Source organism: Acomys russatus, chromosome 4 (genome assembly GCF_903995435.1).
Source record: "Acomys russatus chromosome 4, mAcoRus1.1, whole genome shotgun sequence".
NCBI classification, from domain to species: domain Eukaryota; kingdom Metazoa; phylum Chordata; class Mammalia; order Rodentia; family Muridae; genus Acomys; species Acomys russatus.
The window spans coordinates 56,606,684-56,630,360 of NC_067140.1; the positions used below are offsets into that span (position 1 = coordinate 56,606,684).

Consider the following 23,677-nt stretch of genomic DNA (forward strand, 5'->3'; position numbering starts at 1 on the left):
AAAAGTGTGTGTGTATGTGCATGTATGTATACCTACATGGCAGAAGAGAGCATCAGACAGAAGAGGGCATCATATCACTTTATAGATGGTTGTGAGCCACCATGTGGTTGCTGGGAATTGAACTCAAAACCTTTGGGTGAGCAGCCAATGCTCTTAACCACTGAGCCATCTCTCCAGCCCAGAATTGTCTTTCATTTGTTAATCATATCCAAAGATTGAGAATCACTTGCCTTAGTTTGTACCTATGAGTCCTTGTTACTTATGGAGTGTGACTACATGCCTATAGGTCTCCCACACTTGCTATTTTCTAATGAGAGCTGATAGCTGCATAGAATCCTTTTCCAGGTAATATATGTTTATTTCTCTAAAAGCTTTTTGCTTTAATTGTCAACTGCCTTGGGGGAATTATGTATTTATTTTCTTTTTAAATTTTTATTTATTTATTGTATATGAGTGCTCCATTTGCATGTATAGCTGTATGCCAGAAGAGGGCATTAGGTCACATTACAGATGGTTGTGAGCCACCATGTGGTTGCTGGGAATTGAACTCAGGACCTCTCGAAGAGCAGACAGTGCTCTTAACTGCTGAGCCATCTCTCCAGCCCTATTTTTTTATTTTCAAGACCAAGTTTCTCTGTGTAGCCCTGGATATCCTGGAACTCACTGTGTAAACAAGGCTGCCCTCAAACTCAAAGATCCACCTACCTCTGCCTCCCCAGTGCTGGGATTAAAGGTGTCACTGCCTGGCGGGGAATTTCTTATGTAGGCTAAAGCAGACACTTAACCTCTGTGATGAATTTATTTTTTACTAATGAAAATTATATAACTCACAGATTACTGTGCAGATCATATGGAAATATATTATAAATGCCTACCAATAGTACACTGAGTAAATGTCAGTTGGTTTTTTGTTTTGTTGTGTGGTGTATGTTTGTCTGCCATGCTGGGCCTCAGTCATGCTGGGTAGCCACTCGTCTACTCATTTGCATCCCATTTCTGTTTACTATTATTTCATTGATATTCCCAATCAAATAACTGTTTCCATCTTTAGTAGGTAAATTAACGTCATTCATTGTATCATCAAAAAGACTTGATTGGCTTATTATTTCCCATTTCATAGTCCCTCTAACTAGTCAGTAGCCTCATGAGCATGTTGGCATGATGCCCTCATCCTGTCTCCTCTTTCCAATCTTTTTCCATTGACTTACTTCCAGCACATGGCTACTGCAGAAGGACTGATACAGCGATCTAAAGGGAAGGAGAGACCCTTTGTTCTTTCACGTTCTTTCTTTGCTGGATCACAAAAGTATGGTAAGAAATGGCTCACATTATAAAATATAAGGTAGCTAGCTACCCATCCTTTTCTTTTGTACAGCATTTATGATATATGCTGCCACGATGTTCCTCTTCCATAGTCTTATACCTTACAGCATAGAAAATTATGTGCTCTGACCTGTGTATTTTACGTATGAATGAAAAGACTTGATGTACCTCAGTTGAGGGCCTGGGTTTAATGTTCAGCACTCTATAAACACAGACAAGGTGGTATGTGTTTGTAATCCCAGCACTTAAGAGGTAAAAGAAGGAGGAATAGAAATTCAAGGTCATCTTCCAAGGCCATCTTGGGTTTCATGAGACCCTGTCTCTTTCCTACACCCCCAAAAACAGTAAACCAAGTTTTCACCAATGTCTTAGAGAGAGTTTCCATTGTTGTGAAGAGACACCATGACCACAGCAACTCTTGTAAGGAAAATATTTATTGGGGCTGGCTTCCAGTTTCAGAGGTTTAGTCCATTATCGTCATGGTGGGAATCATGGTGGCGTGCAGGCAGACATGGTGCTGGGGAAGGAGCAGAGAGTCACATTGCACCTGGCTTGAGCATCTGAGATCTCAAAGCCCACCCCCTTGTGATACACCTCCTCCAACAAAGCCACACCTATTCCAACAAGGCCACACCTCCTAATAGTGTGAGTCCCTGTGGGCCTGTGGAGGCTAGTCTATTCAAACCATCACAGTCAAGTTTAGTGCTTTTGTCCTACTAAAGAAATGGCCACTTGCAGGGAAAGTGACTTTGGAATATTCAGTTTTCTGGCACAGTCATCTCTGATCCTATCTTTTTGGCTTGAGAAAACCACGGAAATACACCTCTAACATACTGCTTCCACCTGTTCCACTTAGCAATATGGCTTAAAATAGACCTGGCTACTGCTTGTTGTCTGGGTCATCTACGACTGGATCTGGTTTACCAGCTAATACGCGTCTGGTCCAACTTGACCACTCTGCAGCAGGAAGGCTATTTTAAGGCCCCCATCCTTACATAAGTAACTGAGAGTTTAGGTCCTTCTGTAAAGAAGCTAGCTTTGTTGTGTTGTAGATATTTTTAGGTCTCACAGTCAATCTCCCCAAACCAGGCAGTTTCTTCAGCTGAAGGACAGAACAGTATCTACAGAGGTACACATCATAGCATTAGTCCTTTAGGCTGAAAGAAAAGTTTCCGTGTCTAACAGTAAAGGAAGGGTTACAAAAGGTGGGTTGTCCACAGGACAAACTACCGTGAGGCAGTTTAAAATCACAGCTTAAGGACGGAAATGTTTTTTCCTTTATTTTAGGGAGGCGTGAACCTGCAGTTCTCTCCTTCCTTAAAGTGGTAGTTTTATTTGCATGAGAATATGTTTGTGACATTATATAAATTAAAAAAGAAAGCATTGCCTATGTGACATTCATCATCCTAATTGTTAAAAATATAAATGCAGTAAATTAAATCAATAAGTAGAATTTGGTAAAATCTAGGAAAATTTAAGCCCGCAATCTCAGCACTTGGGAGTAGAAGCAGGAGGAGCAGAGTTCAAAGTCATCCTAAGCTACATAGAAAATTTGAAACCATCTTGAGGCACATGAGATTCTGGCTCAAAAATAACTAAGTAAATAAGGGACCACCAAGACGGCTCGCTGGGTTAAGGCACTTGTCCCCAAGCTAATGGCCCAGGGACTCTCATGGTGGAAGGAGAGAACCAACTCCACAACCCAGGCTCCATAGTGAGTTCCTATCCCAAACAAACAAACAACAAAACAAAACAAACAAACAAAACAAATTAGGGAGGGAGAAAATTAATGAAAAAGTTCAAAGACAGCAGTTTAGAAAGATAAAAAGAGATATGGATGCTAATGTTTTTTCTGTTGGAGTTTTTGATACAGGGTCTCACTCTGCAGCTCAGGCTGGCCTTGAACTTGTGTTGCCTCTCCCTCCGCAGTGCTGGCACAGCAAGTGTATGCTACCATGCCCTGTGCTGTCTAAACTGTTTCTGATCTCTTAGATGCTGGTCTGCTTCTAGTCTGCAGCACTCTGTGGTTATTTGCCCCAGCTAGGAGAACATGACTTTTCTGTCACATGCTTGACCAATAGCTATAAAGAACTTCTGACTGAACAACCATCACATATCTGTGTGTCTACATGAACTTTCTTCTCTTGCTGTTTTTGTTCTTTGTTTGTTTGTTGAAACAGGGTCTCTCTGTGCAGCCCTGGCTGTCCTGTCCTTGAACTCACTTTGTAGACCAGGCTGGCCTCAAACTCACAGAGATCCATCTACCTCTGCCTCCTGAGTGCTGGGATTAAAGGCAGATGCCACCACCCCACCACCACCATTACCACCAGCTGATTTACGAGAACTTTTTTGATGAGAGTGTCATCATGATTTCAAAATCACTATGTCCATCCCTCATAGTTCAATTGATGTCAAGGAAAATTTACTAGCGTGCTGTTTTTAAAAATCCCTTGAAAATATTTTTCTCTGCCTATAAGACAGCTCAGCATTTCTACAGAAAATTGAAGTAAAAAATATCTAATGAAACAGTTTTGGTGAAAGATAGGGAAAAGAACCCTACAGGATTAGCCTAAACATATTAAAACAAGGTCATTTTCCCTCTTATTGTCTCTCTCATGATATATAATCTGTCATCCTAAACTCTTATCAATATAATGTGAACTGGGACTGTGGCTTTAACAGTCTGACTTCTAGACTCAAATCTATTTAATGACTACATAAGTAGGGGAGATTGTGGATCCACTGTTTACCATATTTCCCTAACCTTTGAAATACAGCTAATGACAGTGTTTGCCTGATAGGATTGCTGTGGTAATGAAGTGGAACTAGAAACCCAGAGTATTTAGTTTTGTCTTGTTTTTGTTGTTGCTGTTATTGTTATTGGTTTGGGGTTTGTGGCTTTGTATTGCTTTGGTTTGGGTTTGGTTTTTTGGGTTTGTTTGTTTGTTGAGACATGTTTCTCTGTGTAGCCCTGGCACTCCTGGAACTCACTCTAGAAACCAGGCTAGCCTCAAACTCACAGAGATTCACCTGCCTCTGCTTCCCAAGGCCTAGGATTAAAGGCATGCATCACCACTACCCAGTGTTTTATGAATCTTTTTTTTTAAAGATTTATTTACTTTATTTATTGCATATAAGTGCTTTATTTGCAGAAGAGGGTGTTAGATCACGTTATAGATGGTTGTGAGCCACCATGTGGTTGCTGGGATTGAACTCAGGACCTCTGGAAGGGCAGGCAGCGCTCTTAACTACTGAGCCATCTCTCCAGCTTATGAATCTTAATAACTTTTTCACATTAGAAAATTGATACTTTTTCAGAAACATCAGAATTTGTTTAAGATGAGAAATCTGTTTCCCTTTTTATTATTTTTTTCTTTTGCAAATATGGAGTCTAGATGAAATGGAAGGCACTGGGTGACTTGTGTGCGTTTCAATGCCTGGTTTTGGGCATCTAGGTGCAGTCTGGACGGGAGACAACACAGCCAAGTGGGCCTATCTGAAAATCTCCATTCCCATGTTACTGACCCTGAGTGTCTCCGGCATCTCTTTCTGCGGAGGTAAGCTGATTCCTGTCCTGAGTAGGAAGAAGTGAGACTTGCGGGTTCTCAATGCTCATTAGCTGTTTGGGACAAAGATGAATGCAAGAAACAAAATGGGAAGAGAGCAAGTGTTGCTTCAAAATTTACTGCACAGCCTGGTGTGGTAGCTCACATCTTTAATCTCAGCGTTCTAGAGGCAGAGAGGTCAGAGGATCTCTAAGAATTCAAGGCCAGCCTGGTCTCTATAGCAAGCTCGAGGACAGCTGGGACTACATACAGAGACCCTGTTTTTAAAAAAGTGCTACATGTATCTTCTCTGAATTGAAGACTTAAAGTCAGACAGAACATAGAGAATCTTTCTCCTTCCCTCAGCTCTGCCTCCAGAGTCACAGTAACAGGGTGTTTCAGAAACAGGAGAACGCTGCAGACAACTTAGCAAATCCAAAGCCAGCCTTAGGGCTGAGTGTGCAGCTCAGTGAGGTGCTAGACTAGCATGCTGAAGGCCTTGGGTTGATAGGCAGCAGCATAGCCGAGGAAACAAGAAGGGCAGCCTTCTAGAAGTACTCTGTGCTCAGCAGACGTAAGATTCTGTAACATAATTTAACCTGTTTTCCCTTTAAGATGTGCTCAGTTGGAACAGCGCTTGCCTAGCTCACAAGTAGCCTCGGTTTGATTCTCCAGCCACACACATGGCCTCATGTACCTACAATCCAGTACTTGGGTGTGGAGATAGAAGGATCCAAGGTTCAAGGTTGTCCTGAGCTACCAGGGTGTCTGATGTCAGGCTGGGCTATGTAAGACCCTGTCCAAAAACAGACGGAACTGTGGAGATGGCTCAGTCAGTAAAGTGCTTCCTACGCAAACATGAGACCTAGCTTCAGAATCCTAGAACCCATGTAAAAGAGTCAGATGCAGTGGTGCATCTGCCTGGAATCCTGCAGGGAGGCTGAGACGGGAGCATCCCTGTTTCTTGCTAACCAGCCAGTGTAGACAATCAACACATGTCAGGTTCAATGAGAGACCCTGTCTCAAAAACTAAAGTAGAGGGCTGGAAAGATGGCTCAGAGGTTGAGAGCACTGTCTGTTCTTCCAGGGGACCTGAGTTCAATCCCAGCAACCACATGGTGGCTCACGGCCATCTGTGGTGAAACCTGGTGTCCTCTTCGGGTGTGCAGGCACACACGGGGGGCAAACTGCTGTATAAATAATAATAAATAAATATTTAAAAAATAAAGTATTTTAAAAAAACAAAACTAAAGTGGAGCTGGGCATGGTGGTGCATGCCTGAAATCCCAGCCTGAGTTTGAGGCCAGCCTGGTCTATAAAGCAAGTCCAGGACAGCCAGGACTACACAGAGAAGCCCTGCCTCAAAAACAAAACAAAACAATAGTAAAATGGAGAGTGATTAAGGAAGACACTGAAGTCAGGTTGTAGCCTTCACATGCACATGTGCCTTCTCACACACGAGCACACACATACATGTGCATAGACACAGACAAAAGAAGAGCTCTTGGAAAAGATAGATTTAGTTAAAATGCATGTCGGATGGCTTGCCTTCCCTCATCCTGAGGATCCAATGCAGATAAGCAGTAGCTGAGTGAAGGGGCTCGGGCTATACTGGCTACAGTTCTAGCTGTAGGTCTGACTGATTTTTATTTTCTACAAGAATAAAAACAAATTGATATCACTTTTTGGATATGTGCAGCTTTATGACATTGGCCCACAAGCAAGAAATACATGCCCTGCCCAAGGGGTGAGCATGAAATTCTACCAAACTTCCAAGGCTGTTGATTTGCTACTTTGGGGTTTTAATATCGTTTTAGCTTTTTCTTTCAAAAGAAATAAATTGCCAGCCACCTTTCCTTCAGTACACAGACACGCACCTAACAAGGGAGAATGTGTAATTCCTGGGTAATGGAGGCTCCAGAACACACAGGGCAACTGCTCTTACAGAAAACCCTGTGGCCTTTTGAGAAAGAAGGAAGGGAGGGAGGGAGGGAGGGAGGAAGGAAGACATCGCGTGCTCTGCCAGATCACTGGCTGGTTTGCAGTGTACTCTCCTACGTGAGGCCACAGTTTGCCTGCCGTGTTTAGCGAGCATGTAGAGCGTCTCCTCTCAGTTTTCGAGGCCTTGTTTTACCTTAACACGCCACTTATTTCAAGCGTGGTCTTCATCTGGTCTTTCCCTGGCAACCCAGCTGATGTGGGTGGCTTCATTGGCAATCCTGAGGCAGAGCTGCTAGTGCGTTGGTACCAGGCCGGAGCTTACCAGCCCTTCTTCCGTGGCCATGCTACCATGAACACCAAGCGGCGAGAACCCTGGCTGTTTGGGGAAGAAAACACCCGGCTGATTCGGGAAGCCATCAGAGAGCGCTACGCCCTCCTACCCTATCTGTATTCTCTGTTCTACCGTGTGCACACGTCTTCTGAACCCGTCATGAGGTAAAAAGGGCACCCTTTATTTAGGGGCTCCAGCAACCAGCCAACAGATCCCCTCAGTGATGAGGGACTGGAAAAGTGAAACAAAAGTCACGTGTTTAGTTGTTTCACTCAGCATCACTTCCTGTTGTGCACACAGTACTCGCTGTTGAAGACACAGAAACTACTGACTGGATGCTCTAGTCCCCAGGATTAGAATATTGGTGTTTGTTGAGAATGTTGTAAAGAATAAGAAAGTAACTTTGCAGCTAAATAACTTTAACGTTTTACACATCAGCCTCCTCTCATGAAAAATAACTTCCCTGCCATCTGAGGCTTGATCTTACCCATAGGGTTGAACTGTTCCAAGCTTGAGGTGGGTATTTTTTTCCCTAGTGTATAAATTCTACTTCAAAGGCAAAATTTTTCTATGTTAGAGAAAAACATACACCGAGTTCTACATCCACAGCTCCTAGACTTCCTTCAGACCAGAAGGTCCCTGGTGAGTCTAGTCATCAGTTAGGGTTGGAGACACCTGCTTTGGTACCATTCGGTAGAAACGATTGTTTCAAAGGCTAGTAAATACATAACAAGTTTCATTTATTAAAAAATACTAGTCTGGAGAGTTGGCTCGGCTGGTAAGCACTTGCCCTTGCAGAGCACCTGGGTGTGATTCCCAGAGCCACATGATGCTTCACAACTGCCTGCCACTCCAGTCCTGAGAGATCCAGTGCCCTCTTCTCACAGCTGCAGGTTCCAGGCGATCGTGTGGTGCACCTACAAACAAGCAGGCAAGACATTCAGACTCATAAAATAAGTGTAAAACTCTAAAAAATATTTTCAATTAAAAATATCTATCTCTTAAGCCGGGTGTGATGGCGCATGCCTTTAATCCCAGCACTCGGGAGGCAGAGGCAGACGTATCGCTGTGAGTTCGAGGCCAGTTTGGCCTACAAAGTGAGTCCAGGACAGCCAAGGCTACACAGAGAAACCCTGTCTCAAAAAAACAACAACAAAAAAATCTATCTCTTGGGGCTGGAGAGACGGCTCAGCAGTTAACAGTCCTCGCTGCTTGGAAAGGACCTAAGTTTGGTTCTCAGCACCCATGTCTGGTGGCTCACAACCAGCTGGACCGGCAGCTCCAAGGTTCCAGCGCCATCTTCTGGCCTCTAAGTATTTGTACCCAAATGATACACACATTCTCATAAAATTAAAAGATGGTTAGAAGCACTAAGTTGCTATCTAGGCAACTTGAAAGTTTTGTTATTTTTAGGAACCTAACTGACTCCTAGATGAGCTGCATGAAACAATACCTGTTGTTAAATCTTGGCAATTTCTCATCCGCCCCCAAAGCATTGCCTGCTTGAAAGCAAGGAAAACTAGTTCATTTTTATCTAAATAAGCAATGATGAAATGACACATGAGTCAGGGGCATCATGGCTGATCCTCACTAAAGAAGCCTAGCTAGGCATGGCAGTATATGCCTGTAACTCCAGCAGTCTGCACGTTGATGAAGAGGATTACAAGTTCAAGGACAACCCGGGCTACAAAGCCCTGTCTCAGATGAAAAAAACAAAAAACAAACAAAAAAAAAAAACCGAGGTCCACTATTGCACATGAAAGAAGCACTTCTGTGTTTTTACTATAATCATCGGATCTACTTTTTTATACTTCCCTTGCCTGTAGCCACCTCATCAGGCTTTAGAGGAGCAGACCCCAGTCAAAACCTTCACATCGCATCCACATTCAAGAAGAGGCATGGAATTATCATTATAATAAAGTGTGGGGGGGTTGGTATTTTTTTTGCAAACATTTACTTTACAGCAAAAATGTTAATGCATTTAGACTTGCCTTAGTTTTTGCCTGTTAGACGGGCAGTTACTCAGTAGTCAGATAGCAAAGTGGCACATAATAGAATTCTCACTGTTCCATTAGGACATTCACATAATAAATATAAAGTAACCACAGCAATTGCTCATAAGCTCTTTAGTCGTATGAAAAAGACTTGGTTCTTTGGTATTTTCAAATACCTTTTAGAGAGTTGCAACACTAAAAATATAAAAATCTAATAAAACACTTAACACTGACAATAATAAAATATAATGGCATTTTAAAATGCAAATTCTGTGTCTTTCCCAAGACCCCTGTGGGTGGAGTTTCCTGATGACTTAGACACTTTCGGTGTGGAAGATGAATACATGCTGGGTGAGTATTTGTATGTTAATTGTGGTTGTGATAAATTCTATAACTATGTTTTTATTATACTTTCTGGTGAGAGTACCCTAAGCCCAAGAAAGGCAACTAATAAAACAAAAGAGATTTCATCACTATTTTTGTTTTAAGTTAGGGTCTTATTTAGCCCAGGCTGGCCAGGAACCTACTCTGTATCTGAGGATGCTTACAGGCATGCCTCGCCACAGCTGCTGCTGGGGATTGAACCCAGAGCTGCGTGAATGCTAGACAAGCACTCTACCCCAGGCCTCCTTCACCGAGTCTTAATGTAACAGTGAGACTGCATCTCTGTTCTGCTGTAATGGAGCCCTTATGATATTGTCTTTAGGGCTGGGCATGATGGCGCACGCCTTTAATCTCAGCACTTGGGAGGCAGAGGCAAATGGATTGTTGTGAGTTCGAGGCCAGCTTGGTCTATAGAGCCCAGGACAGCCAAGGCTACACAGAGAAAACCCTGTCTTGAAAAACAAACAAAAAAATTGTCTTTATTAATGCCAAATAAATCCATTGTATTGGTGTATGTGATCTTGGGGTCTGCTCCTCAAAAGCCTGATGAGACAGCTACAGGCAAGGGAAGTATAAAAAAGTAGATCTGATGCTTATAGTAAAAACACAGAAGTGCTTATTTCATGTGCAATAGTGGACCTTATTTTTTTTCATCTGAGACAGGGCTTTGTAGCCCAGGCTGTCCTTGAACTTGTAATCCTCTTCATCAACGTGCAGACTGCTGGAGTTGCAGGCATATATTGGCATGCCTAGCTAGGCTTCTTTAGTGAGGATCAGCCATGAAATCTAGAATGTGGAAGCTTATTGTATTAGGAATCAAGCCCAAGAACAAGGCCAGATATTGGGACCCAGAAGATGAATTCTAAATAGTGGAAACCTCCAAATGTAAAAGATAACGATGCAGTTGAGGGCATGCTCTGGGACAACACACACAGGCTCTGTCTGGGTTCATGTGTGGCTTCAAGTTAATAGTCACTGCCTTGGAGAAGCATCTCTCATCATCCCTTGCTTCCTTATACCTTAGTTTTATCCTGGCTACTCAAAGTCAGTCCTGCCTTTTATGTAATTTTCATTTTCTTCGTACTTTTTACCTCTTTCAGTATTTATTTTAACCCTAATTCACTTGTAATTACTTTTTAATATCTGTGTTCTTCACTTACCACAATCTCTATGAAGGTAAGAGCTGTGCTTGTTTTATTTACTCATGTAAATGTCCCCAGAGCCTAGCATGGTACCTGGACTCAGTAAATACATCTTTATTGACTATAAGAAACAATTCAATATAGACACAGTGATACACTGTGCCATAATGCCAACACTCACGAGTTCAAGGTGCCCAGGGTTACATGGTGACCCATATAAATAAGCCTTTAAAGTAAATTCATAAGTAGATGCCCTTTACACATGTACAATGCCAATATGAAAGCAAAAGTAATGGTCCAGGCCACCCTTAAGAGAAGTGCACACTCTGCAATGGTAACTGCCCAAGCAAGAGAAACTGAAGAGCTGCACTAACCAGTCCTCTAGATAGCATCACAGCTCTCCCTAACCAGCATCCGTCGTGGCAAATGATGAAGCACTTGGGAAGGTGTGGGGACACTTCCTGATTATTGGCACACCAGTAGTTATGCAGAAAATGAAAGTGTGGAACTGAACCCGGCGGCTCAAGCCTGTAACAGTAGCACTCAAGCGGCTGAGGCAGGAGGATCCCAAGGCTAGCCTGGGATACAGAGCAAGTTCTAGGCCAGCCTTGGCTACAAAGTAAGACCTTGTCTCAAAAAAAACAAAACCCAAAGCAAATAAGCACACAAAACCTCAGAAGACTATGTCAGGGCCCCTGTCCCATGATCCTAACAGTTTCCAGTGGGTTTAACCCATTACCTTTTTGAGCCCGTGCTTCTCTCTGGTGGATTATTTGTTTAATTCACCATGGTCGCTGCCTTATGGAGGATCACAGTCTAGTGATCTTAAGACGACTGTGGTGTTCAGGGAAGGGAAGGAGCCTGACAGGTCTCCTATACTGATAGTTTTTCTCCTCTCCAATTTTAAGGAAGTGCTTTATTGGTTCACCCAGTCACAGAACCACAGGCTGCCACCGCTGATGTATTCTTGCCAGGGTCAAGCGAGGTAAGAGCAATAACAGATACATATCTTGTGTCTCCTAACTCTCCTGCCTGCATTTCTTTTGGGAAAGAGATTTGCTTCATCATGCAGGTGCGAATTTGCCTCAGATGACTGTTTTCCACAGTCATGACACTGTTCTCAGAGGCTGACAGACTTGGTGGAGGGGAAGTGGAGAAGATGAGTAGGTGACACCTCAGGGAGATTTTTACTTTCACACTTTGACATGTATAAGTGAGTTCTTCTGGAGATGGGGCCTTTAAGGTAGAGGATTTATTCCACCAAGTTACTTTGTGGGAGTCTTTGGTAATTCAGCACCTCACCTCCTTTGCTAGGACTCTCTGGATTTCATAATCACCCCCAAAGAGCAAAGCTGTAGACATGCTCAAGGTCCGTGGAGTTCCTCCACGTCTGTCTCCTCTGCTGCTCCTTTCCCCTCTTTGTGTGGTCCTGGTTGTGTGATCAGTTTGCTTGCTCTGTGCTGTCCTTTGCTCGGTTGTGTTGCTCTTTTCCGTTTCACTTATGGTTATGAGCACTAAGTTGATTTACTCATCATCATGATACTTACACATCATGATGAGGAGGACACATGTACCACAGCGTGTATGTGGACATCAGAGAACAGTTTTGTGGAGTCTGTTTTCTCCTCCCACCTTTATGTGGGTTCCTCGGAGCAAATTCAGGCACCAAGTCTTTACCGTTACCTGTTGGGCACCTCGCCAGATCAGGCATGGAGTTTTCACAAGCCAGGGGATATAGGAACATGGAGGAGTGGTCGCATCTCTCACTCACAGACACTCCTTCACGATCAGGCATTTCGAGCACCAGCACCTTCAGTGGTAGGTTGTTCAGCAATTAGCTTTGGAATGTATAGATGGACAAGGAATGCCTTTAGTTGCTCAATCATAGCCCTTGGGTAACATCTTCTTCTTCCTCCTCTTCTTCTTCCTCCTCCTCTTCTTTTTGAGATGAGGGTCTTATCCCAGGTTAGCTCTGAAATTTAGGATGAACTTGAACTTCTGATCCTCCTGCCTTGGATGTACGAGCACACCCAATTTATTCTATGCTGAGAATCGAACACCAGCCTTTTTGCATGATTTGGGATATTCTTTTATGTGTGTGTGGAGGGGGTTGTCTTAAAAGAAGAATTTGTGGGATCTGAGGTACATTCCCATAATTCCAGCAGGAAGATTACAAGGTCAAGGCTTACCTGGGCTAAATAGTGATAAAGGACAGCCTGGGTAACTTAGAAAGACTCCATGTCAAAAAAAAAAAAAAAAAAAAAAAAAAGGTAAAGAGGGCCACTGACTGCAATACTCGGGAGAGTGGGCCCTGCAGCACAGTAGAGCTGACCCCGATGGTGAAGGTGAAGATAAGTCTCTCCAAGGACATGAAAGCTGGAGACCTGGCTCTGCACCTTGCTGGCTAGGGCATTGGGTGACCTACCCAGGCCAGTGCTGGAGAGCCTGGTGGTGTAGATGTGGGAGAGCTGGCAGGCTGACCAACTTAGCCACCACCCAGGCCCAGATCCAGAGCTTTGAGTTGGCCCACCCCAACATCTGCCTCACCCATGATCTGCTGGAGGGAATGAAAAGGCCATTCCTGCAGATCCAAAGCTGCAGGATCTCCAAGGCATAGGACAGCAACAGGATATCCAAGAGAAGCTCCATTAGGATCCAGTTTAGACAGTGTAGCAGAAGCCAGAGACCTCGAACCAGACCAATGATTCATTACAATGAACATTTGCAAGTAAAGATGTATGGGCAAAAGGGTGTACTGTGGGACAACGTGACACACTACAGCTTCCACACAGATGGGTTTTTGTTGTTGTTTTGTTTTGGTTTTCTTTTTCCATTTTCTTTTGGAGGTAGGTTGCAAGGGCGGAGGGCAGACACAAAGGGATGGGGAGATGAGTGCGACTGGGATGAATGATGTGAAATCCACAAAGAGTCAATAAGGGTTTTTGTTGTTGTTGTTGTTGTTGTTAAGTGAAAAGGGCAGGAGAGCCGGCGCAGTTGCCCACACCTTTAATTCCAGCACTCGGGAGGCAGAGGCAGGTAGATAACTATGAGTTTGAGGCCATCCTGGTCTACAAAGCAAATCCAGGACAGCCAAGGCTACACAGAGAGACCCTGTCTTGAAAAAAAAAAAAGAAAGAAAGAAAGAAACACTTAAATTGTAAAATACTTCCTCAGGATGTATGAGACCTTAGGTTCAATCCCCAGTAACACACACACACACACACACACACAGAGGCATGGGGTGTGTTCTTCCTAACTTCTCCCACAAATTTTAATTATAAACTTCTTTTTATTCCTTCCTTCCTTTCTTCCTGGAATTGCAAGACAGCTTTATTACAGGGCAAAAGGAAATAGTCATTGGATAGGTGCAGGCTTCTCAGAAGAGAAATTGCCCACTATTTTCAAAAGAATCTGTTACTTTTTAGGTCTGGTATGATTCTAAGACATTTGCACATTGGAAAGGAGGATGTACTGTGAAGATTCCTGTAACCGTGGATACTGTAAGTTATTTTCAGAGTATTATTTTTACCTATTTAGCTGTGTTAGTCTGCTCAGAGTACAATCTGGGTGGCTTAGACAACAGAAATTCATCTTCCCATAGTTCTGAAGGTATACGACCTATATCAAAGTGCCAGCTGCCTCAAGCCCTCCTGAAACAGTTCTTCCTGGCATATGGGGTGATGGGATGGGTATAGAAAAGGAACAATGAGCCGGGTGTGGTGGCACGCACCTTTAATCCCAGCACTCGGGAGGCAGAGGCAGGCGGATTTCTATTAGTCTACAAAGCAAGTCTAGGACAGCCAAGGCTACACAGAGACCCTGTCTCGAAAAAAAGAAAGAAAGAAAGAAAAGAAGGAAGAAAGAAAGAAAGAAAAGGGACAGTGTACTGGTAAGTGGGGCTGAAGAGCTGGCTCTGTGGTTAAGAGCACTGCTGCTCTCGAAGAGGACCTAGATTTGGTTCTCAGCACCCATATGGTGGCTACAACCATCTGCAGGTGACCCATTGCCTTCTCTCTGATTTCCACAGGCACCAAGCACACATGTGGTACACATACACACACACAGGCAAAACAAATATGTAAAATAAAATAAATTTAAAATAAAAAAGCATTCTCATAAGGATTCTATTCCTATTGTATCAGAACTTTCCTTATGAGCCTGTCTCCAGAAACAGTCACTTCAGCTTTAACATATGAATGGGGAGGCACAAGCATTCTGTTTCTAATGCATGTCTACAAAAAGTGAACCAAGGGTGTAGCGTTCAACATAACATATACGTGACATATAGAGAAAACAGATTATAGTAACTTGCCTTGGGTTGTGCTTGAGAGAGAACTTAGGAAGCAATGGACTGCTGAAGGGTACATGTTTCCTCTAGAGGTGCTGGGAGGGTTTTGTAATTGACCATGGCTATGGTTACATGACTTAATAATATACCAAAGTCCTCTAATTGTAAATTTTGAAGTATATGGATTGTATCAGTAAAGCTGTTAAATATGTAAAGAGTTTAAAAATACATATACTCTGACTTGTGTCATGAAATATTAAAGATAAACAACTCTCTCCTGTATATTTACACTGTGTCTATGAACAGAAACTCTGAGAAAAGAAACAGTGAGTGGGCACTGCAATGCCGAGTAAAATGTCAGAAAATGGAAGGTGCAGCTCCAGGCCTCTGGGCACGAGAATCCATCAGTTATGAAACTCGAGCCAGGGTGGCCATCCTGCTGAGTCACAGGCATGACCAAGGCCCTGTAGAATGAACATTAATAGAATAGTGGTGTTGTTCTTCTAAATTGTCATCAGTCATTTCATTATGGAGAAAATAGTTCCAGACACCAACTTTCAGATCTGAAAGAGACCTTAGTGATCGTCCACCCTTTGTCTTAGTCACTGTTCTGTTGCTGTGAAGAGGCACCATGACCAAGAAAAGAAAGTGTGTAACTGCAGGGTTTTGCTTGCAGTTTCAGAGGCTTAGCCCATTATCATCATGGCAGAGAGCATGGCAGCAGGCAGGTGTGGTTCTGGAGAAGGAGCTGAGAGCTACATCCTCTTCTGCATGCAGAGAGAGACGTAGGGCCTGGGGAGGGCTTTTGAAACCACACAGCCCACCCCCAGTGACACACTTCCTCCAACAAGGTCACACCCCCATCTTTCTAATCCTTTCAAATAGTGTCACTCCCTGGTGACCAAACATTCAAACATATGAGCATGGGGAGCCATTCTTATTCATTTGCACATGAAGAAACTGACAGTCAGAAGTTATTTTTATTTTTATTTTTATTTTTATTTTTTGGTCCAGAATCACCACTGAGTTGTGACAGAACTAGGACAAGTCCCTCCCACCCCCATGCAAGTTTTCTGAGTCTGCAGCCCATTCCACTGTAATTTACAACCTTGTTCTTTTTGTTGGCTTATTTGCTTTTTGGTTTTTTTGTATGGTTTTTGTTTTTGGTTTTTTTGAGACAGGGTCTCTCTGTGTAGCCTTGGCTGTCCTGGACTCGCTTTGTAGACCAGGCTGGCCTCAAACTTACAGAGATCCACCTACCTCTGCCTCCCAAGTGCTGGGATTAAAGGCATGTGCTACCACCACCCGGCCTACAACCTTGTTCTTAAATAAAAAAATAAGGAGGAAGATGAAGAGAAAGAAGAAAGAAAAAGAAAAGAGTTGGCTTTTCTTTTTGCTACTTCTGAATTGGAGAGGGCAGGGGGGGAGCACATCTAGACTATTCCACTGTCTCCCCAAATCACACACCTGTTTTCGTCTTCTCCTTGCTCACACATTACTCAGAGAAAAGCACACGCACTGATGTGATCTGGTTAGCTCCTTACCAGAGGGTCTCCTGCCCATCCCAGAAGACTGATAGGTGTGGACCACGCCCACAGCCATGTTGTATGCCTTGATGGTGTCTGTAGAAGAAGCAGTTCTTGAGCCATAGAACTAAGTCAGTCATCATGCTGACCCAGACAAGCAGGAAAAGAAAAGTGCATAGACGCTGTGAGAAAGGACACACGTCATCTCCCCAGACACAGAACACTGTGTGCACTAGTACCATTGCGCCCACTTACATAAACAGAAAAATTCACTCCCTAGCAGTCTTGTTATTTTATTGACAAGGATGTTAAAGGTCTAAAATAGAATGTCCTTTCTGATAAAGTTGAAAAAAGAGTTTCCAGAAGTAACTCTGGACCTCCAATAGGATGGGCAGAATAAAATTCATCGTTTAAACGAAGAAGTGGCAAGGATAGTATGCTAGTTAATTTATCAACTTGACATAAACTAGATTCCCCCGGGAAGAGAGACCCTCAGTTGAGGAGCTGCCTCTATGAGACTGGCCTTAGGCATGTCTGTGAGGCATTTCCTTGATTGACAGGTCACTGTGGGTGGTACCACCCCAAGGCAGGTCTAGGGACTGTAGCTGAGCCGGAGCCGGGAAGCAAGCCAGTTAGCATGGTTTCTCCAAGGCCTCTGCTTCGGTTCCTGAACTTGCCTCCACATTCCTGTGTTGGCGTCCCTTGCTGAGGGACTATAAGATGTAAGAAGATATAAACCCCTTGCTCCCCCATGTTTCTTCCAGTCACAGCAACAGAACCCAAGCTAAGACGAACAGGTATAGATAATAAATTGGGGAGTGTACATAATCGCCCCAATATTTTAAAATATGGATGATTTGGTCCCAGCAAGTCAGCTCAGTGCTTATCATGCCAGCTTGACAACCTCAGTTCAATTCTCAGAACCCACATGAAGATGGGAAGACAGAACTGACTTCACAAAGTTGTCTTCTGACCTTCATATACATGCTATGGCATGTATGTCACACACACACACACACACACACACACACACACACACAAAACAGTAACTATAAAAGTAAATAAGTAAATAATTTGAGGGCCAAATTTAAAGCAAGTTTTCTTTTTTTTTTTTTTTTTTTAAAGCAAGTTTTCTTAAACATTAAGTGGTCAGGACCATTCTCTGGAGTTTCCCAGCTGGAATGGCCAAGTTGTGGTTTTTTTTTTTTTTTTTTCGTTTGTTTGGTTTTTTGTTTTGTTTTGTTTTTTTTTTTCAGTTTTTTGAGACAGGATCTCTGTGTAGCCTTGGCTGTCCTGGACTCACTTTGTAGACCAGGCTGGCCTCGAACTCACAGCGATCCACCTGCCTCTGCCTTCCGAGTCATTAATCTTGGCTTAAGTTCATGTATGTGAAGAGTATGGATCTCATTTGGTGAGATATTTTTAAATTCTACTTGGAAAATTCTTTGTATGGGTTCTCATCCCTGAGAGTGCTGCTGCATTGCAGATACCAGTGTTTCAACGAGGCGGAAGTGTGGTGCCAACAAAGACCTCTGTGGGAAAGTCCACCGGCTGGATGGCTGACGCCCCATATGGACTCCGGGTTGCTCTAAGCACTCAGGTATTTGCAAAGCCATTAGGTATTTGCAAAGCCATTCACCTTTTTATTTATTTTTATTCCATCATTATACAGTGGTAGCCTATTAGAGATATGAAAACGTAATGAATTTCATATGAAACAGTGCTCCTGATGATTGTCTCAAAGTCAGGGCTGAATCATTTCCAAATCACTGACGTCTGCCCTTCCTGGCATTGTTCTTAGGACTCTGAGATCCAGGAATGATGCAAACATGCTTCCGGGGCATGTAATGTCCATCTCTCAGGTTGGCATGGATTGCTCCTGGAAGAACATTTATTATGTTGCCATGCCCTGTAGTCCTGACACTCAGTCCTGTACAGAAAAGGGCCATTAAAAATATGTCATAAGCTGGGCATGGTGGCACATGCCTGTAATCCCAGCACTCAGGGTAGGCAGAGGCAGGTGGATTTCTGTGAGGCCAGCCTGGTCTACAAAGCGAGGCCTGGACAGCCAAGGATACACAGAGAAACCCTGTCTAAAAAACAAACAAGCACCTGTCTTACCTACTTTGGGTATCTGCTAACCCATTCAATGACTTCTGTTCTCATCAGTCAGCTGCAGTAACTAAAGTCTCCTTGAGTATGGCATGGGAGTGTTGAGAGTGTCTGGTGAGCCAAGTGAACCGTGTGGTATACACCTCTCTTACCTATTTACCCCAATGCCTTACACAGCCGAAAACATATTTTTGTTATAGTTGTACTTTTTGGCAGGGGTTCGGTTTTGGTCTTTCAAAACAGGCTTTTTTTGTGTAGCCTTAGCTGTCCTGGACTCACTTTGTAGACCAGGCTTGGCCTTGAAGTCACAGAGATCTGCCTGCCTCTGCCTCCCTGAGTGCTGGGATTATAGGCGTGCGCCACCACTGCCTGACTAAATTATAGCTTCCTTTCCCATGTATTTTATTGCAGCTTGTCTTCTTCAGGCAAACTATGGCCTAGGATCCATATGGGGTCCCAGAATGAATTCAAAAAGCTAGAGACCCATCCTACAGCAGAACTGTTAGTAACTAGCCTGCCTGTGGAGGGCTGTACTGTTTGGCTGAGTAGGGGTCCTCCCCGTTGAGTAGGAAGGGCATCTAAAGACAGCTGACTTCATCTATTATGTAGTGATATTTTTCAGCTGCAATTCCATTCTGTGAACTTGCTTTTCACATTCTGGGATAGTATTTTCACAGAATTCATTACTGACTATGTTTCATATTTAAATTTCCTTCAACAAAGTCTAGCTCTTTGAGCTCCTCTTATGTTACCCAACCCTGTGCATATTATGTTATTATCTACTCAGGGGTGATTGGATATTGAATATGTAGGGAACTTGTGTGTGACTTTGTGCAGTTTGAATACTCAGCTTTTCAGATTTTTCACACATTTTTGGGTGTTACTCTTTCCCTTTGGAAGATGACTTTTTTTCTATAAAAGTATTGCCACCAGCAGATCCTCTGATTCACTGTGCAGGGCTCTGCTGCGGGGGAGCTGTATCTTGATGATGGCCACTCCTTCCAGTACCTCAGCCAGGACCAGTTCTTACACCGCAAGTTCTCATTCTGCTCCAGTGTTCTAAGCAACAGGTGAGGGCAGCGGTGACGCGGTGGCTCTGCTTAGATTCTGCTATCCTACATATTCTTTAAGATATTACTTAAGTAAATGGTGAAGTCCATTGTATTTTTCTTTTTTCTTTTTCTTTTTCTTTTTTTTAATGATTTAGTTATCATATACACAGTATTCCACCTGCACACCAAAAGAGGGCACCAGATCTTATGAAAGATGGTTGTGAGCCATGATGTGGTTGCTGGGAATTGAACTCAGGACCTCTGGAAGAGCAGCCAGTGCTCTTAAGCTCTGAGCCATCTCTCCCTCCCTCTTTGCATTTTCAATCACTGACCCTGAAAGCTTTCCTTTTTTGCCCTTATCTTTTTTTCCCCACCTGCCTACAAATTAAAACTATTCAATCTAAGTATTCATTATTACCTTCATTCGTCCATGAACCAAGTAATTAAATGTCTGGTTTCTTTCAGCTTGATTGTAATATCCAAGTGACACCATGTTTTTTGTGTTCTTCAGATGGTTTAGGGAGCTTGATGTGGTCTCTGATTACCTAGTCCCACCTGCTTTCATCCCTTTGCCCTACTGAATATGGCTCCTACCTGGACCCTGACTCCATAGAGGCAAACAGGAGAAGCACTCTCAGGGATGGAGAGACTGACCTGGTGGCCAGTTAAAGACCCTGCCCCTCTGCTTTTCCTAACACCATTTGTACCCTTCCAGGTGTGCTGATGAAAAGGGCCATTATGCCAGCAGCTGTACTGTAGAGCAGATCCTGATCTTAGGCCTTAGGAAGAAGCCATCTTCTGTGACTACCCACTCACCTGGTAAGTATTTGCTCTGTGAACACCGAAGTATCTGATAGAGAGATGGTTAGTCCCAAACTGTCATGCTGCACGAGGCTCAGGCCATCTCTGCTCTAGTCTCTAGAGAAGCAGTTCTCAACCTGTGGTTTCGTAAACAACCCTTTCACAGGGTCTCATATCATATATCCTGCATGTCAGATATTCACATTATGATTCTTAACAGCAAAATTACAGTTAAAGAATAGCAACAAGGTAATTTTACAGTTGGGGTCATCACAACATGAGGAAAACTGTATGAAAGGGTCACAGCATTAGGAAGGTTGGGAACCACTGCTCTAGAGTGAGCAGGCTAATCTTTTCTTCCTGAACTAGTCTTTCTCCCACAGTTAATATTTACTAAGAGAAACTACTGGAGGCCTATAGCAATATTCTATATATTTCTTCTTCTCCTCCTCCTCCTTCTCCTTCTTTTCCTTCTCCTTCTTCCTCTTCCTCCTCCCCCTCCTCTCCTCCCCCTCCTCTCCTCCCCCTCCTCTCCTCCTTCTCCTTCTTTTTGTTTTTTCTTTTCAAGACAGGGTTTCTCTGTGTAGCCCTGGCTGTCCTGAAATTCCCTATGTAGATGAGGCTGCCCTGGAACTACAGGGATCCTCTAGGTGTTTCTTAATTTGTAGTAGGTTACAGCCATCTTCAGCCTTGGAGAATACTTAGAATTTTGAAAAACTGATTCAAGGGATGGTGTAGAATTATGCCCTCCCTCACCTACTGTATTTCTTGGACAAATCACTTTGCTCCTTATAGTTCCTTTCCAACAAGATTGTATTTAAAACAATGAGACTTTTCATGTCTTAAAACATTCACAGGAGTTCATGATAAAAGTGCTTCTGGCTTCTCCTAAGTGAGGTATAACATTGTTTGAGAGCATCAGACGACATATCAGGTTTGGAGAGAGAGAGAAAAGATTTTCTCTCCTGGTTTCTCACAAAGTGTTTGTTGTTTTTGTTTGTTTGTTTGTTTATCATTTTGCCATGTAGGTGGTGAAATTCAGCCTGCGGCTTTTACATATTGTGGCAAAACATCCACCCTGAGTCTGGAGAAGCTTTCTCTGAGCGTTGGTGATGCCTGGGAGGTTCATGTCAGATGATGAGCAGGTGCCCTGGTGATGAGCACAGGAATTCCCTGGCCTCTCTGCCTTCCTGGCCTTCTGCGAGACCTGGCCTGCCACTAACTTGCTTCCCTGGGGAAAATGATATGTCACTTATCTCTAGTGGACCCATGACCAGTAGATTTCAGGTTTTAAGATTGTAGCCAGGTGCAGTGGCTCCTACAATCCCAACACTCAGAAAGCTCAAGCAGAAGGATCATGAGTTCAAGACCAGCTTGAGCTACACTGCAAGACCTTGTCTCAAAAAAAAAAATCAAAACTAAGACATTAGCTTTTACACTTAAAGATATAGCGTTGACACTCTGGACAAGCACTGCCTTTCCCACAAGCCCACAAAGCCCAGAGTTCAGTGAGGGGCTTGACCTGGGGCGGGCCTACTCAGGAAGCCCAGCTATGGGCCTTGTTCAAGCTGTGCAGCACAGTCACTCTGGCTGTGGCAGCAGCGGCAACAGCAGAGTTGCCCAAACCAGTCTCCAAACAGATGGCAGTGCCAGGCACTCTCAGGGTTACCTTCTATCAAGAGCAGTGTGGGCATGGCAGCTGCTCCAGCAGACAGCACATGGACAGAGCTATGGAAAGTTCTTCTCCCTAGAGAGTGACTCAGGGGCACAAGGCTCAGATTCTGTTTCATGTTTCTTGGATTCAGAAGTACCAAACCAATCTCCAAATTCAGATTTACTCCTTTTAATGATATTTTATTAAATACTATCTACTACCCGAAGAATATTTATAACACAAATAAGCTATAATTAGTAATAATGAAATTAATACCACATCTCACAAGTGAACTTCAAAAACAGAGCACAGGGCTGGGATTGCATAATAACAGAAGTGAGAGGCACTTGTCTTAGACACAACCAATAACCAAAATAAGTAGTATTTTAATGCATTATCTTTAAAAGTCAAAATGAACAGACACACACACACACACGCACACACACACTCACACTCAGCAAAAGACTGTAAATAAAGACATCTCAGCATGATTCTTCCTTTTGCTTGGCTCAGGCTAGAGTACTGTAGCACACCAGGGCACTGGCTCTGGAGACCTCTGCTGTCTGCTGTGGCAGCTACTAGGTTGGCCTGAGGTACACTTATTACCTACTTGCAACTGTCACCGTCCTACCTTCCCTTTCCTTAACCACAGTACCCTCCCTTGCCCCCACCTATACAGCTCTTACCACCCTTCCAGACTCAACCTTAATCCTACTTTTTCATGAAAACTTCTGATACCCGAGCCGCCCCTCCCCCCAGTACCCAGTCAGTATTTTACCTTTCTCTGAAATGCTGCTCCACAAATAATTGTGCTGTACTCCACATTCTCGGGGGTATGCCTTAATAGCACAAGTAGAGCTGTGTATTTCTCTACTGGAGTGTGCGTCCCTTAAGCTCCTATTATCTTTCTCTCATACCTGTTTTACCACTGTGGTAGTTTGGATGAAGCACTTGGTCCCCAGTTGGTGGCGCTGTTTGGGGAGATTATGAAAGTTTTAGGAGGTGCAGCCTTGCTAAAGGAAATGCGTTGTTGAGGACAGGCTTTGATCAGGTATAGCCTCACTCCATTGGTTTGCTTGCCCTGCTCCCTGTGTGCTGTTGAGATGTGATGTCTTTCTCAGTAACCTGGTCCAGCACCTGTTGCCATGCTTCCCTTGCTGCTATGGAACCTCCCTATGAACAGAAGCCAAAATAAACTCTTTTGTAAGGTGCTTTTGGTTGTGCTGTCTTATCATAGCTTTTCCTCCTCATTTGCTTCCTGGTCATGAGGTAGATGCTTTTCCTTTGCTACCAGATTTTCCCACGATGTTTTCTGCCTTTTTACAGGTCCAAAACAGTGGAGCTAACTGATAAGGGCTAGAACCTCTAAAAATGTGAGCTAAAATAAACCTCTTGTCTGTATCAGTTGGTTGTCTCGTTTATTTTGTTACAGTGATGGATAGCTGATTGACACCATGAGTGAACGGTCATTCAACCCAACCTAACCCCAAAGTAATATTAAATCCAGTCCTTTTTTTAACCACTTGCTGAGTGCTTATGACACTCTAACACCATTTTAAATGCATTATATGAGTTAACTTGTTT

At 43.4% G+C, this 23,677-nt stretch overlaps 1 protein-coding gene across 1 annotated transcript in view; it reads left to right on the plus strand.

Moving 5' to 3' along the window:
* The window catches only part of Ganc (glucosidase alpha, neutral C), a 55,519-nt gene extending 33,673 nt beyond the window's left edge, over positions 1-21,846 (plus strand). Inside the window, exons 15-24 of the mRNA XM_051144903.1 lie at positions 1,215-1,311; positions 4,779-4,880; positions 7,061-7,304; positions 9,421-9,485; positions 11,569-11,645; positions 14,086-14,160; positions 17,961-18,074; positions 19,544-19,656; positions 20,354-20,457; positions 21,468-21,846. Of these exons, the coding sequence (XP_051000860.1) occupies positions 1,215-1,311; positions 4,779-4,880; positions 7,061-7,304; positions 9,421-9,485; positions 11,569-11,645; positions 14,086-14,160; positions 17,961-18,074; positions 19,544-19,656; positions 20,354-20,457; positions 21,468-21,577 (1,101 nt within the window). The 3' untranslated portion in view covers positions 21,578-21,846. The remainder of the gene's footprint in view (positions 1-1,214; positions 1,312-4,778; positions 4,881-7,060; positions 7,305-9,420; positions 9,486-11,568; positions 11,646-14,085; positions 14,161-17,960; positions 18,075-19,543; positions 19,657-20,353; positions 20,458-21,467) is intronic.
* Positions 21,847-23,677: the final 1,831 nt, after the last annotated feature.